Source organism: Mauremys mutica, chromosome 14 (genome assembly GCF_020497125.1).
Source record: "Mauremys mutica isolate MM-2020 ecotype Southern chromosome 14, ASM2049712v1, whole genome shotgun sequence".
NCBI classification, from domain to species: domain Eukaryota; kingdom Metazoa; phylum Chordata; order Testudines; family Geoemydidae; genus Mauremys; species Mauremys mutica.
This window is the reverse complement of record NC_059085.1, coordinates 13,263,341-13,278,402: the sequence shown is the minus strand read 5'-3', so window position 1 is coordinate 13,278,402 and position 15,062 is coordinate 13,263,341. Positions and strand designations below refer to the sequence as shown.

Genomic DNA, 15,062 nt, shown 5'->3' with positions numbered 1-15,062 from the left:
GTGAAGGAAACGACAAAACATTTGCTCAAGAGGGTGGTAGCTGACACAGCAATGAACAGAGAAACACCCTGCTACTGAGTGCCTTGCAAAAGCAGCTCTAGACACATTCCTTTAAACAGAAGAGTCTCCCTTTTGCTGAAGAATGAACAATCCCCCACCCAAAAAATATTCAAGCCTATAGTTTTTAATGTGATCCATTGCATTTTACATCTCCTCTGTGTAGGTGTAAGGGATTACACAAAGATGCAAGGCTGCCGAGAATCAGAACTTGTGACTAATGGACACACTGATAAGTTACCAAACAAAATTAATGAATGATTCTTTGTATCCAAAACTGCCAGATTGCTGCCACATCAGGAGATTCTTATCTGAAGGCTACTTTAAAGAGTTTATGGATTCTGGAGCCTTTCAACCTGGCTCTTTGCTCTAGGAATAGGCCCAAGCAGAAAGGCAAACTTTAAAAACCCATCCTCTTTCCCCCTCCAGCTCAGAGCCCCCAGATTAAAAAGATCCCAGATGAAATCCTGGGGAGAGATGATGTTGGGTTTTGTTTGTCTAAAGGGGCCAATGGAGCAGTGGTCACTGAGAAGTTTTTAAACTTGCACATAGCTCCCAGTGCACCTGATCAGAGAAAAATCTGAGCCGGAGCCCCGCCACCATGTCAATTCTCTTCTGTCACCCCAGTTTTCAAAGGAAATTAATTCACAAAAAAGCATTTTCCTCCTAGAGACTCAGAACATGGGAAGTAAGTTTAGAAGCCTCACTGATCAACAGTAATTAACACATCAAACCCTTCCCAGGCTCAGCTTCTGAATTAAAATGCACACACAGCTATTAACAAGGACGTGCCTGGAAAGATGAAGATGAAGAACGCGCTGATGCCACCAATAATACTGATGACCTCGCTGATGTCAGGGACAAACAGAGCAATGACGAGCGTCACTATGATCCACGTGACAGTCAGCACAATCCTCATATACCTCTCATAAGGCTCCAGGAGCACGACAGACCTGCACTTGTCATTCAGGCAGACATCCTGTAGGACAGACCTATCAGACAGACAGACAGCCAGGTTACATACAGCGCTGTGCTGGGTTCAGAACTCCTTGCCGTTGTGTCTGCTAACGCCCACGGTCAGTCCCAAGCTATTGGCTGTTCTTCACAGCGAAATGCATAATCGAGGCTGCAGTGACTTGGGCGGGATTGCATTGTTTGAGCAATGCACTCAATAGGGGGTAGTGCAGAGCTCAGCTCCACCCGGGCAGGGAGTTGCTCATGGAACACGCGTTCTGTGTAGATAGACTTGTACCTCCCACATACTCACTGCTGCCCCTTCCCAAGCGTGTCTGTGCGCAGACGGAAAGCACCACCTTTGGGAATGGGACAGGCGGTTTTCCCCGGCACGCTCTGCAAGGGGAGAGGCCATGGCTTCACCACCTCCCCTCCCCATCCCTTTTGGGGCAACGTGTGCCCAGAAGTTCCTGCCCCGGCATGAAGGCCAGGACAACTCACTATTTGTGGGACAGAAGCACCTAGAGGCTCAAGCCAAGACAGGGCTCAGCGAGTTACACTCATGTCGGCTTTTTTACAGGGAGGCAGGGCCGGCTCTGACTTTTTTGCTGCCCCAAGCAAAAAAAAAAAAAAAAACGGGGGGTGGGGGGAGCTGCCGGAGCGGCAAAGCAGGGGGAAAAAACAAAACCAAAACCACAGCAAGGCCAGAGCGGCAAAGCGGGGTGGGGGGGACAAAAAACGGTGCGGCTGGAATGGCAAAGGGGGAGGGGGGAAATTGCAGCACAGCCGGAGCAGCAAAGCAGGGGAAAAAAACCCCAAAACAACAACATAAAACTACGGTGGGGCTGGAGCGGTAAAGGGGGGGGGAGAGAAACAGGGCGCTGGAGCGGCAAAGCAGGGAAGAAAAAAAAAACCCTGCAGCACAGCCGGCGCGGTGACACAGGTGGGGGAAAAACAAAAAACCTGCACGGCTGGAGCGGCAAAGCAGGTGAAAAAAAAACCAACCTGCGGCGCGGTGGGGGCGGCAAAGCGGGGGTGGGGGAACGGCACGGCCGGCAAAGCAGGCGAGACCAAAACAAAAAAACCCTACAGGGCGGCCGGAGCCAGGGGACTCCCTGTGCTGCAGAGTGCGCGCCTGGTCTAAGGGGGGGGAAGGGGAGGGAGCGAGGGGGGAGAGGGGGGGGGGCAGCCAGGGCTTCAGGGGGGCGCTCACCCCGCGGCCCCGACCTCCGCACCACCTGCCGGGAGGGCTCTGCGCTGCTCCGGTCGGTGGGGAGGGAAGGACGTGGGCTGCCCTGCCAAATTTGCTGCAGGGCGCTCCCCTCCTCTGCCCCCTACAGGGCGGCCAGAGCAGAAAAAAAAACACTTCAGTGCCGCCCCCTAGAATTTGCCGCCCCAAGCACCAGCTTGCTCAGCTGGTGCCTGGAGCCGGCCCTGCAGGGAGGGGAAGTTACCTGCCTGCTAAGAATCTCAATTTCCCAGGACCAGCTCTAGGCACCAGCAAACCAAGCACGTGCTTGGGGTGACAATTCCAGGGGCGGCACTCCAGGAGTTTTTTTTTTGTTTTTTTTTTTGCACTTGGGGCAGCAAAAACCCTAGAGCCAACCCTGCACTTTCTCCTCGGATCCTCTTGGTCAAGCTCCTTGAAACACACCCTTCCTTTTCCCTTCCACAAGGCCCCCCGCCAACTAGGGGCTTTTGATGTGCCGCCCGCACACCCTTCCCCAAGGCTGCTTGCCCAGGTGTTCTGTTTTATGATCTCAGACAGCCCCTGCCCATCGATCCCCTGTGGGGAGGTTGTCACCGCCTTCCATACGGTGACCACTGTCTTTATGACCCTTCTTCGCTCTTATCATCCCTATTGTCCTTGCAGAACTAGCCCTTCCCTGGCTTTCTCCCTTCACCATTGTGACGGGATGCCCAGTCAGTGGCAGAGTTTCAGCCACCCCCATTTGGGTCTTTGCCTAAGGCGTTAACTTTGAAACCGATTAACTGTTTTAGAGGTGGGCTGCGCTTTGCCATTAGTAATCTCTCTTTCCAAATCTTCTCTGGATGAAATCTACACCACTAACACCTACCCGTGTCAGCATGGGCATAAGCCCATTCCTAAACACATTTCAATAGCCATGCACAGCTGCGGCCTCTCTTACCTCCCCAGCAGGAGAACGATTGGGTAGATGGTGATGATGGAGATGCCAAAGAGTAGCCGGGCTATAATGATGACCAGGTCATTTCCTGGGTATGACATCAGAATATCGGCAGCAACATCAGCACCAAAGGTTAAATAGCCATAAAGCCCTAGAAACAGAATCACCAAAGATTAAATGTGATATTGAGCTATGGTTGTGAGGAGTTTGGAGGAGGAACCAACTGCGAGGGAAGTTATTAAAATGAATGTGTATTGCTCATTATAGCTGGGGCGGGTAGCATTGCCTATTATTAAGGTTGCCCAATGTGTCCCATATAAAAAACTGCTTATAACTTTGCAAAACTTTAGCCATTTGGGCTGAAATGTTGCATGCTGGGTGTCTGCCTCAGGCTGATTTGCGGGGCAGAGGTACAAAAGATGTGAAAGAATGGATGGTGGACACTTAACGAGGAGCTATTCTGTTAAGGGAGCACCATCCATTCAGTGCACTGACTGAGGCTGGGGCCCTGTGGGAACTATAGCTGGGGATTACGTAACTGGAGACCGAATTCGAATGCAGACGCAACAGAAGGCCCCATCACGATTGCGCAGGCAAACTTAATTCTGGCACTTCTGAACGCTTGACTTTGCAACTGTAGTAAAGTTATTTGAACATAGGGTGTGTGTGTTTGTGTATTTAACACTTGTGGGAGGAAGCCTTTAAGGAAGACAAATTTATAAAACTTCCTTGCCAAATGACTCCCCCCTATGGCAGCTGAGCTATAAAGAGTTGAAGAAATCTTTAGTCAAACAAACAGTTTAAAGGCATCCTGAGCACAATTAGTTGCCATGATGCTAATCAGGAAAGCCCTTGTCCGAGCGCTATGGCATGTTTCACGTTGTACATTGACGTGGTCTAACATGAAGTCATGGTCCGGTGTCACAAGGCCTACCCGTGCAATGCGGTTTCTGGGTGAGAGGGAAGGGGGTGAAAGGTTCAGCAGGTTGAGATAAGGCGAGAGGGAGGGATTACCTGTAAGAGAATAAATCAACAGGCAGAAGAGCATGGAGAGCACAGACACCACGATCCAAAGGGAGAGTTTCTTGTTGTGCATGCTGCTGTAGATGGCAATGCAGGCTTCATGACACTGAAACACACAAGACAGCTCGGCACGCTTATCAGCCACATGAACTACAAGCTATCGGCTTATCATATTCCCTCTGTGCCACAGTCCCACCACTGCCCTGCCCCCAGGGGAAGGTTTGGGACCTCCCACTCCCATACGCAGCCATTCCGCCCTTCCCCCAGGCAGGGGCAGCTCTCGGGATTTTGCTGCCCCAAGCACTGCAGACAGGCTGTCTCCGGTGGTTTGCCTGCAGAGGGTCCGAAGGCGCGGGACCAGCGGACTCTCCGCAGGCAAACTGCGGGAGGCAGCCTGCCTGCCGCCCTCGCGGCGCCAGCAGAGCGCCCCCCGCGGCTTGCCGCCCCAAGCACGTGCTTGGCGTGCTGGGGCCTGGAGCCGCCCCTGCCCCCAGGCCCCTGCCTCAGCAGGAGGCAGACTGCTGGGGTACCTCCTGTCCTGAGTCCCCACCAGAGACAGGTCACCGCCCCTTGAGTGATTCTCCCCAGTGACCAAAACACAGGGCTCGTCCCTCCTCCTGCCAGCAGAACAGAAGTGGATGTTCTCTGCCTCTGGAAGGGCCACTCCCACCCCTCTCAGGGCCGGAAACAGAGCTGTTCCTTTCTCCCCACCTCAGGCAGCAGGGGAAGGGAAGCGACAAACCCCATGGTCCTTGTTGCCCCCGCCCCCTCCATGGGGCAGGAACTGAGCCGAACAGCTAACCTGCTATGGAGCTGAGTTCAGGGGAGCTCTGATCTGGGTTCCACTGGTTCTGCCTGCTCGGAGACCGGACCAGAACAGATCCAAACCCTCACTCTGCGCTGACCCTGTGGCTCAGGCAGGGCTCTTACTGTATCAGGCTTCCCACGTGAGGCAGCCCCATTAACACTGCTGCTCATAGAAAGAGATGCCCGTTACTGGACGCTCCTTAAATCAAGCCCCTTCCCCTGTCCCCCAGACTCACTAATGAAGGACACAACTCAACGTCGGGATCACGTCTGCACCAGACAGGTATGTACGCTGCACTCCCTAACCTCCCAGGGTGAAATCCTAGCCCCATAGAAGCCAAGGGGAGTTTTGCCATTGACTTTCCTGGGGCCAGGATTTCACCCCCAGTGTCCCACCCGCAGATTCCGGGATGCATGGTCTTGTGGAGGTGGGAAGGGGCGGGGTCTCTGCTTGTTCCTTGTCCTGGTCAAGGCTGAGGGGGGAGCGCTTCCCTAGCCTGGGGCATCATGTTAAGTGAGAGCTTCTGCGAAGACAGCTGTACTAGTGACCCCCTGGACTGGCCCACAGAAAAGGACAATGGAAATCCACAGTGCTGTTACCTGAAATCCAAAACAGATCGTTGGGATGACGCTGAACATGGAAGCCAAGGAAGACACCCTGCAAGATTGGGTGAGGAAGGGGAGCACAGATGATCAGTTCAGTTGAAGAAAAAGTCAGTCAGTGGGTCAGGAAGAGAAATACATTCACAGCCTTGCCTGGCGCTACAGCAAAAAGCTGCCCCCCACCCCGGGGAAAGGAGCCCAGCAGCACAGCGTCTGCTGGCTATTCCAAAAGGAGGCAAGTTCGCGCCCACTTACACAAGAGAGAATTCAGCTTCCATTCCTGCACCAGACTCTGCGTGCCTGGAGCCCCGCTGGCTTCCAGGAGGGTCAGCTCACGTGGAGCCAGTCGCAGGAGTGGGGCCTTCGCTGCACACGGACACCCTAAACCCTGGTCTACCTGAGGGAATCGTTCCCCACTGGCAGCCCCATACGTTTGCCAATGAACCCCTGGCACAGGCAGTGCTCCCGCAGTCACCCCCGTTTCATAACCTGCCGGGAACCATCTCCTCGGCAGGTTTAACAGGGGTAAAGAGCCTAAAGCCAGCAGCCCCCTGCCCCAGCCAGGGCTCCCACTCTTACCAATGCTAGTTCAGCTGAACTGGTGTTGTAGCAATAAATTCCCTTGGGTACCAACTCCCTAGTGTAGACAAGGCCCTGGAGTCTTTCAGGGTTGACAAGACTGGAATTTCTAATGTAAGAAAGCAGAAAAAGCCTCCCACTGGGGAATTGTGTGTGTGGTGAGGGGGGAGGGGGGTTTCAGGCCTCCTTGATTTATCAGACTGAAGCGAAACAGATAAGGAAAAGGACAGAAGCCCAGTTCTCCCTCACACCCTCCATGCACAGTCACCTCTGAAGAGCCACACAGCCATGACAGACCCTGACACACACACTTCTCCCAACACCCAAGAATTCATCATCTTCTAGTGATCCCTGCATGCAAATACCCTGATGGCTCACACCCCTTTGTAATAATGTATCCTCTGGCATTCAAAATAGAGGCCAGATCATCTGCATCGCTCCACTGAAGTCATGCATGTGGCACTGATTTATGCCAGCTGAGGATCTGACTCTGAAGTTGCTATTTTATGCAACCTAAACCCTCGGACAACCAAATTTTTAACCACCCCTCTGTTGCCCATATGAGGTATCTGGTGGGCCCCAATACAGAGAAACCCCCTACTTAGACAGCCGCATCCCAGCCATGGCAGCAACAAAGGGTTACTACGCTGACCACCCTGCGATGGCATTGATCCCTTAGCCTTGTTTCAAAGTGAGCAGCATGCACTTTGGTGGATTAGTTACAGGGGCAGGGAGAGCCGAGCACTCCCTAATGGCCTGAGATGCACATTAGCACCTCCAGGCATGATTGCAGCTCCCCTGGCCACTAACTTTAACATCAGCAGATCCAGGACTCCTCCAGGACATTAGCACAGCATGGCGAGCCAAGGAGGAGGAATACAAAGGAAAAAAAAAAAACACAGGCAGACTTTCCTGCAGTTTTAACAGCCTGGCACTGCATAAAAACAGCCCTGAAGTTCCAGCACATTTGTTGTGTTAGCATCCTAATTGCCATTCAGCACATTTGTGTCCTGGGTTTTGTGCCAAGTCAAGGAGCCTGGGGTCCCTTGAAGCAGTGATAAATGGTTGCACCAATACTTACCTTGAGGAATAATGGTGCTCATGCATGATAACTTGCTCCGTCCTTAGGTAGTATTTTATTATAATCACCAGGGTCAGGTAGCAAGCGGCCAAAGTACCTAAAATACTAAAACAAAAGGATTGGAGAGGGAAAGTGTTCCGCTCTTATTGTACAGAATGAAGATTCAGCCATGCTATGCTGGCAGGCTGCAATGTTCAATGAGTGTGAGTTACAACCGTCAGAGAATATACTGCGATTCCTAAGGGCAGCAACCTGGTTACTCACTGAAACTGGGAAAATCCTGCGCTTGTGAGTTCCTGGGACTGCAGCCAGACCCCAAACGTGCACAAAAGGAAACACCTCCCTGTCCACAGAGAGAAACATTTTAACTTGAACAGGAGTCTGGCCCGGAGTCTCCTCTCTCGCTTGGTTTGCACTGCTGTGGCTCCATTGACTTCACTGGACTTGCTCCCAATTCACAGAGGGGAAAGTGGGAGCACACGGTCACACCCTATGCCATGTACATGTGTTTTGTAACACTCACCACTTCTTAGCTTTACAGAGACTGTAGATACAGGAATGAGCTCACCCACCTCCTCATGCAACCTCCTCTGGGGTGGAACGAGACACACGCTGCACCAGCAGCACTACCCAGGAGTTTGAGGGAGTGAAAGGGAAACATTAATATCTTGAACAAACGGCAGGCAGGGGGATTTAGGTAGAAAGAAAATTACCCAAGATGCCGTTTGGCCAAGACACAGATTTAGCACCCCCATTCCTGTGAGATTGCTATGGCATCTGGAGCAGGGGTGAGCTGCAGCGGGTTCGCACGGGTTCGCGGGAACCCGTTGTTAAATTTTAGCAGCCATTTTAGAACCGCTTGTTAAGGGCTGCTAAATTTAACAAAAGTTCCCGCCCACTCCTCTCCTGCTCCGCCCCTTCTCCTCCCCCTCCCCTGCTTCCCGCGAATCAGATGTTCATGGGAAGCCTGAACAAGCAGCATGGAGGCAGCCAGCAGGTAAGCTGGGGCGCGGAGGGGGAGGGGAGGTGCGGCTGGCTCAGCAGCTCCCGGTCCCAGACCGCGGCTCCCTCCAGCCCAGCGCCGGCCGGGGAGTCGGGCCCCGCGGCTGCCGCCGAGCGGCGGCCGGGCCCCGGTGCCAGCCCGGGGAGTCGGGCCGAGCGGCCGGGCCCCGGTGCTGGCCCGGCCCGGGGAGTCGGGCCGAGCAGCCGGGCCCCGGTGTCGGCCCGGCCCGGGGAGTCGGGCCGAGCGCCTCGGCGAGTCGGGCCGGCCCGGGGAGTCGGGCCCCGCGGCGCCGGTCGTGGTCCTGGCAGAGTGGACCCGGTCCCCAGGCAGTGTGGTAAGGGGGCAGGGAGGGGGTGGGTTGTGGGGGGGTGGATAGGGGTCAGGGCAGTCAGAGGGCAGGGAACAGGGGGATTGAATGGGGGCAAGGGTCCCGGGGAGCAGTCAGGAAAGAGCAGGGTTGGATGAGGTGGTGGGGGCACTCAGGGACAGAGAGAAGGGGTAGTTGTATGAGGTAGGGGTTCTGGGGGGCCATTGAGAATGAGAGGAGGGGTTGGGTGGGGCGGCAAGGGGCAGTCAGGGGACAGGGAAGGGGGGGATGGGTCAGGGGTCTCGGAGTGTGTGTGTTAAGGAACATGAGGGGTTGGATGGGGCACGACCCCCCCCCACGGAGGGGGGGGAAGGAGGGAACCCATTGTTAAAATTTTGGAGGGAGGAGGGAACCCGTTGTTAAAAATTTGGCAGCTCATCACTGATCTGGAGTGTCATTCAGAAACCTCTGCCCAAGTGAGAGCTGCTTAAAGGACGCGACCTCAGAGAAAGTCAGATTAACATGTTCAGTGTCTCTTCTTACGGTGCCTATTTTAGGTCACATCCTATTTATTAGCAATTACAAGTGAGATTATTGGCTGACAGCCAGCTTGTCTTCTCAGCTCTGCTCTGGACACTGGGGATTCACTTGCCATGTTGTATTTACCATGTTCTCCAGGAAGTTCCTTAAACTTTTCTAAGAAGCGAAACCAATTCACCAAGTCCCAAGCCAACGAGAGCTCAGCTAACACACATGTAGGGCTCCAATGATGCCCACAAACCCAAAGCACAACCCTGATTCAATACCCGTGGACGGGCGTTTCTGTAGCGTGGCCAGAAGCTCACAAGCTCTTCACCTGCACTGACTGGAGCAGTGGGCGAGGATGGGCAGCAAGTGGCAGAGAGTGGGCGTGGCCAGGATGTGGGTGAGTCGATAAAATCTGCGTTAACGCGGAGGCTGTGCACGTGCCGGATTTCAGCTCCTCCTCCTGCTAGCCAGGGGGAGTGGCTCACTTGAGTGCGTTTAAGACCGGCACGGAGAAGAAAGCGAGACCAGGGAAGGGAGGAGGGCCAGCCGCTGACCAGGGAGTAATCAGAAGGCTACTTGCAGCTGCTCAGTGGCTCACTGGGTATATAGGGCACAGTGTTCTTGGTGCACACCAGCCTGCACCTGCCATGTCCCTCCCCTTAAGTCCCCACATCAGGTGAGTTGTAGTAACCGAGCACCGGGCTTAGCACTCTGCCAGTGGCTCAGCATGCGTCTCTCACCCTTGGCTTGGAGGGCTGGGTGCATTTGGCCCCAGTTCAGCCTACCAGCCTCATAGCTCTGTCATTAGCGCCAAGCGTACCTGGTGTATTTCTGGAACCCAATCTCCCTGGGAACAGACAGAGGGAAGATGACCAGGGTGCACAGGGCAGTCAGGGTGAAGCGGTAATCTGTATACCAGTGCTGGGGAGGAGGCGGCCCTTCTCCACTCAGAGTCACGTTCACGTAGAGGGAGTCACATACTGAAGAGGAGAAAGGGAAGAGGTGGTTCAAGGGGGCAGGGGAGCTCAGCATCCGCTTGTCTTGTGTTGTCCTAGTGGTCAGCAACAACGTGAATCGCTTTTTAGATCTCAAACACAGGAACTGCTCGGTAGCCCCCAGGAATTAAGATCAAGTTTGAAACAGAGGGCTCAAGGGCGGTAAGATCCTCACATGCAGTCTCTATAGTCCTATCAGCGTAACAGCTCGTCAGACGCTGGACTAGCCTCCACTGGAAACAGGGATGGACCATGGAGAAAATGGCCCTTGGCAGAACAGGACATTGACAGGATGGCCGCCTTTCGCCAAAAACACAGGGCGCAGGGTGTGCCAAACACCCTGACGCCCTCAAAACTGTCTCTGTGCTGATAAAGTTAATGGCCTAATTTTCCAAACGTGACTAGTGATTCTGGGTGCTTTCCTGGAGACCCCTTAAAGGGGCCAATTACTCAGAAAGCAGATGCTCAGCACTTCCCAAAAATCAGGCCTCTTTATGGTATCTCAAGTTGGGCACCCCTGCCCCAAAATCAAGCCCGACGCATTTGTTTTGGAAGTCTCTTATGTTCGCCTATGGGGCAGTTTATGTACATGCAGAGAGCCTGAATGACACAGGCTGCAATAGCTCATGCTATTGGCACGAGCATGAACGGCCCCCTCTCCTTTGGTGGGTCTAGGGTCATGGTCAGAACAAGGGGACTCTGTGCCAGGTCCATTCTCTAGGCATGGACACTTACACTTTTCCAGCTGATCGCCCACGACTCTGAGGAAGGCTACGGAAATCATGAAGAGATTTAAAATGAAGCAGATCTCGCAGAGCTTCCCAATGGCCGACCCACAGATTTCTCTGACTACGCCCTGGTACGTGGACTGGGTGCTGATGGAGGAGGCATATCCCAGGATCACTAGGCCGCTGATTAGGAATATTAAGGAGCCCTGCGGAGATGGAGGACATAGGAAAGAAAAGTGAAGTGAGTTTGCATTTATATCCGTCCTCCTTTAACCAGTGATGATTAGAGCTGCCCATCTTATGCTGTGAAAGTTTTTCCTGGAAGTTACATGGCAGCTTTGTAACATAAGCGTAAAGCAACTGATACCCAAGACAAACACATCACGGGCTTTGGCAAAAGGAGGCTGCCTCCTTTGGATTCTTCTAGTAAAGCGAATGCCTCTGAACCATTAGGAGATGGAGAAGGGAGAGAGCAGAATCGCTGCCATCACCAAGTTATTATTTGTATTGCCCTCGTCATGGACCAGAGCCCCACTGCACTAGGCGCTGTAGGAACATAGAACAAAAAGACACTTTTGAGGGATAAGAGAGAAAAATCTAAAACCGAACTGGCAACGTCCAATCTTGTATCTGGCCACTAGATGGCAGAGGGCAATCTAACCGCCTACTTTAATGGATGCATTGACATTTCTAATGCAGACCGTTAGCCCTGATTCATAGGTGGATAGAAAGGGGTGTTATGTATCTATGTATAACGTAACGTATCCATCCAGGCTTGAGAACAATGAATATGCAAGTGTAACGAGAGTCTTTAGGTTTGGTCTCTTGTTTATTTCCTGGTGGAATCTGGGCCATAGGAGAACACAGGTGATCTGCCAATGCTATTCTGAAGGACACACACCTAGTACGTCAGTCCATGGTGGTGGTGCTTTTTTAGACCAAGATAGGCTACGAATGAAGGATCATTTTATGACAATAATTTTCCTGTCAAAACACCCTCCAGCAGCATCACCTCAGTATTACCCACACGCTGTGTGCAGCTATAAAACAGCGATGCTTTTGTTTTATGGCGCACACCACACCTTCAAATTTCCACCGCTCTTCTGCACGTTCAGAGCCAGTGGTGGGTTTTGGTTCTCAGAGCCATTGCAGCCTATCACAAGGAGCCACACGCTGTTCTCTCCCTTGATGTTTTTTCGTACTCTAAAGTAACCTTCATATAGAAACGTAGCGGGGGTGTGTGTGTGTGGGTGTGTAACAGAATAACACAGCAAGAGGGATAGGATTGTAAAACAATGAAACCCAAAGGCAGCCTCATGGCTTCCTAACTCACTACTACACTTGAGCGTTTTTTCCCCTTGCCAACACCATGCCCGAAATCGAGAAAATTCTTCTTCTTTCCTGCTACGTCCTGCGTAGGGGAAAGAGTCAGCAGCAAAGCCGGGATCTGATCGCAAGAGGCCTCGTTCCCAGTTCTGTGCTCAGCCCACACCTCTCAGATGAAGGTAATAAGGTAATAATTGGAGATATACCAATCTCCTAGAGCTGGAAGGGACCTTGAAAGGTCATCAAGTCCAGCCCCCTGCCTTCACTAGCAGGACCAATTTTTGCCCCAGATCCCTAAGTGGCCCCCTCAAGGACTGAACTCACAACCCTGGGTTTAGCAGGCCAATGCTCAAACCACTGAGCCATCCCTCCCCCAATGGAATGGGAAGTGTTAGGACAATACAAGGTATAGAACTGGTACTTACCGTGTAAAATGGCTACATCAGGAACCAGCCCAAACTCAGAATTTGCCAGGCATCACCGCGTACCTTCCGCCGGAGGGTTGGAGGGAAGGTCAGTGACCGCTCTGTAGTAACTGTTAACACAGGCTGCCTTTTACCAGACAGCCTCTGCAAGTGAGAAATCTATCGATGGGCTTTCAGTTTGAAGCCTCCATCCCAGCCACATATTAAAAGCTACTTTAATCCACAAAAAATACTATGTTTAATACCCCAGAGATATTGAAATGGGAAGATGATGAAGATTTAAGGGAGGACTCTGCTCAGCCCTCGGTGAATGCACAGGAGGACGGGGGTAGGGATAGAGGGCAAGACAATGATTTTCTCCCACCCCCTGGTGCTCCCACACAGCGCCTGACACATCACAGCTTTTGGACTCGACGATCATTACTTTTCACTGGCACCGCGACTGTACAAAGTGGGCTGAAACATGGCCTCAGCCCCAGTCATCAACGGAGCAGACACTTCATCTTCTTCAAGGGTAGCGCAGCAGCCATGCTCCCCCGCGCACCCCCAAGCACGCTTTCTGCGGTCACAAGCAGCATTTAATTTAGCGTGAGTGGGTTTCAGATCGGATAGCAGGTGCCTCCTGGCCAACGTGGCAGCTCCATAGATTTTTGTCTTTGAATTCTTATCCTCCAAGTTAACTTCGCTTACTGCATGAGAGGTGACTCACAAACAGCACTGGGACTGAAATACTTCATCCTTCCCTGACGCACTTTTCCCAACTGGTTAACTTCTAAAACTTCGACTGGGCAGCAGGTTTCACCAGCATGTCTGCTTATCGCCGCCGTTAAAGGAATGGGGCCCCTGGAAACTAGCCAGCTACATGAAAAAGAATTGGAAGTGATTTCAGATACTGCTCTTGCCACCAGCTTCCTCTGCCAACTTTTGTGAGTTTCCAATCCCATCTTTAAAAATCTTTTTCTCCCTCTTGCCAGCAGCTGCCATGCAAAAGAATGAACCCCCACAAGAAGGGAAACTGATTGACTCTACATGGGAAACAGTGAAACTGACTATGCGGAAGTGGGACAGATTGCGGGGAGTGTTGCAGTTAGGGAAGGACTTTCCTTCCTGCCTCTTTGCGCTGGGAAACCTGAGCTACACAAGAGAAATAATCCAGAGCACTCGTCATCAGTAGATCTCCAAGCACGTCGCACAGGAGGTCACTATCATTATCAAGGCAATCACACTGGTTACAAGGTTCTCGCCACTGCCCTGCCGCCAGGGGTGAAAGTGAGCCGGTACCGTGTACAGGTAAGAACCCGCACCGGCCCGTACGCAGCGCTTTAATGTCCCTGCCCCTTTTGCCTCGCTTGGCAGCAGGGGCGGCTCCATGTTTTTGGCCACCCCAAGCAGTCATGCGCGGGAGGCGCCCCGGAGCCGCGGGAGCAGCGGACCTCCCGCGGGCATGACTGCGGAGGGTCCGCTGGTCGCGCGGCTCGGCTGGACCTCCCGCAGCTGCGGGCGGCTCGCTGGTCCGGCGGCTCCGCTGGAGCTGCCGCAGTCATGCCTGCGGGAGGTCCAGCCGAGCCGCGGGACCAGCGAACCGTCCGCAGTCATGCCTGCGGGAGGTCCGCCGGCCCAGCCTGCCGCCCCCCCGGGAAAGGGCCGCCCCACGCGCGTGCTTGCCGCGCTGGGGTCTAGAGCCGGCCCTGCTTGGCAGGCCTGTACCGGCAGGGCTGCCGACCGGGTTGGGGCACAGCAACCTTAAAGCGCTGCCACAGCAAAGGACGCTGCAGCGTTTTAACATCCCTGCCCCTTTTGCCTGCCCTCGACCACCGATGGGGGGGAAACAAAGGGAGCAGCTGCCCCGGGGCCGGCGACTTAGAAGGAGCCCCAGGCCCTTTAAATCGTCACTGAAGCCCCGGGCGGCACGGGCCAGGCGGCCTGGAAGGGCTGGCTGGGGGACATTGACCCCCCCAGCCCCGCCCCTTCCACCTGAGGCCCCGCCCCTTCCGGGGACCGGAGCAGCCCCAGCCCCGTACCCGTAAGTATCTGGAGTTACTTTCACCCGTCTGCTGCCCTGCCTAAGGCGGCCTGCTGAACTTTTTGGGGTACTCCACAGGTATTTCATGTGGTAACATGGAAAACAAGCAGCAAAGTAGATTCCTTGAGCCAAATCCTCAGCTGGTGTAAGCCAGCATAGCTTCACTGAAGCCACCGGAGCTAGACCAGTTTGCACCAGAGAGGATCTGACCCTGAGGGTAGGTCTACAATGCAAAGAAAAACCTGCAGCACCAAGGCTCAGGGCCCAGGTCAATTGACTTGCACCTGCGGGGCTCAGGCCGCAGGGCTAAAGAGCAGTGTAGACATTCCCACTCAGGCTGCAGCCTGGGCTCCGAGACCCTTCCTGGTCACTGGGTTTCAGAGCCTGGGCTCCAGCCTGAGTGGGAATGTCTACGCTGCTGATTGTAGCCCCGCAAGCCGGAGTCCCTTGACCTGGGCTCTGAGACTCAGGGCTCC

At 53.7% G+C, this 15,062-nt stretch overlaps 1 protein-coding gene across 2 annotated transcripts in view; it reads right to left on the bottom strand.

The window, feature by feature from the left end:
- The window catches only part of SLC38A8 (solute carrier family 38 member 8), a 37,138-nt gene that overhangs the window by 4,839 nt on the left and 17,237 nt on the right, over window positions 1-15,062 (bottom strand). For both annotated transcript variants that reach the window (XM_044987363.1, XM_044987364.1), the window contains exons 3-9: window positions 10,820-11,018; window positions 9,910-10,069; window positions 7,252-7,356; window positions 5,589-5,646; window positions 4,173-4,287; window positions 3,162-3,309; window positions 850-1,049 (exon numbers count right to left, since the gene is read on the bottom strand). In XM_044987363.1, the coding sequence (XP_044843298.1) occupies window positions 850-1,049; window positions 3,162-3,309; window positions 4,173-4,287; window positions 5,589-5,646; window positions 7,252-7,356; window positions 9,910-10,069; window positions 10,820-11,018 (985 nt within the window). The remainder of the gene's footprint in view (window positions 1-849; window positions 1,050-3,161; window positions 3,310-4,172; window positions 4,288-5,588; window positions 5,647-7,251; window positions 7,357-9,909; window positions 10,070-10,819; window positions 11,019-15,062) is intronic.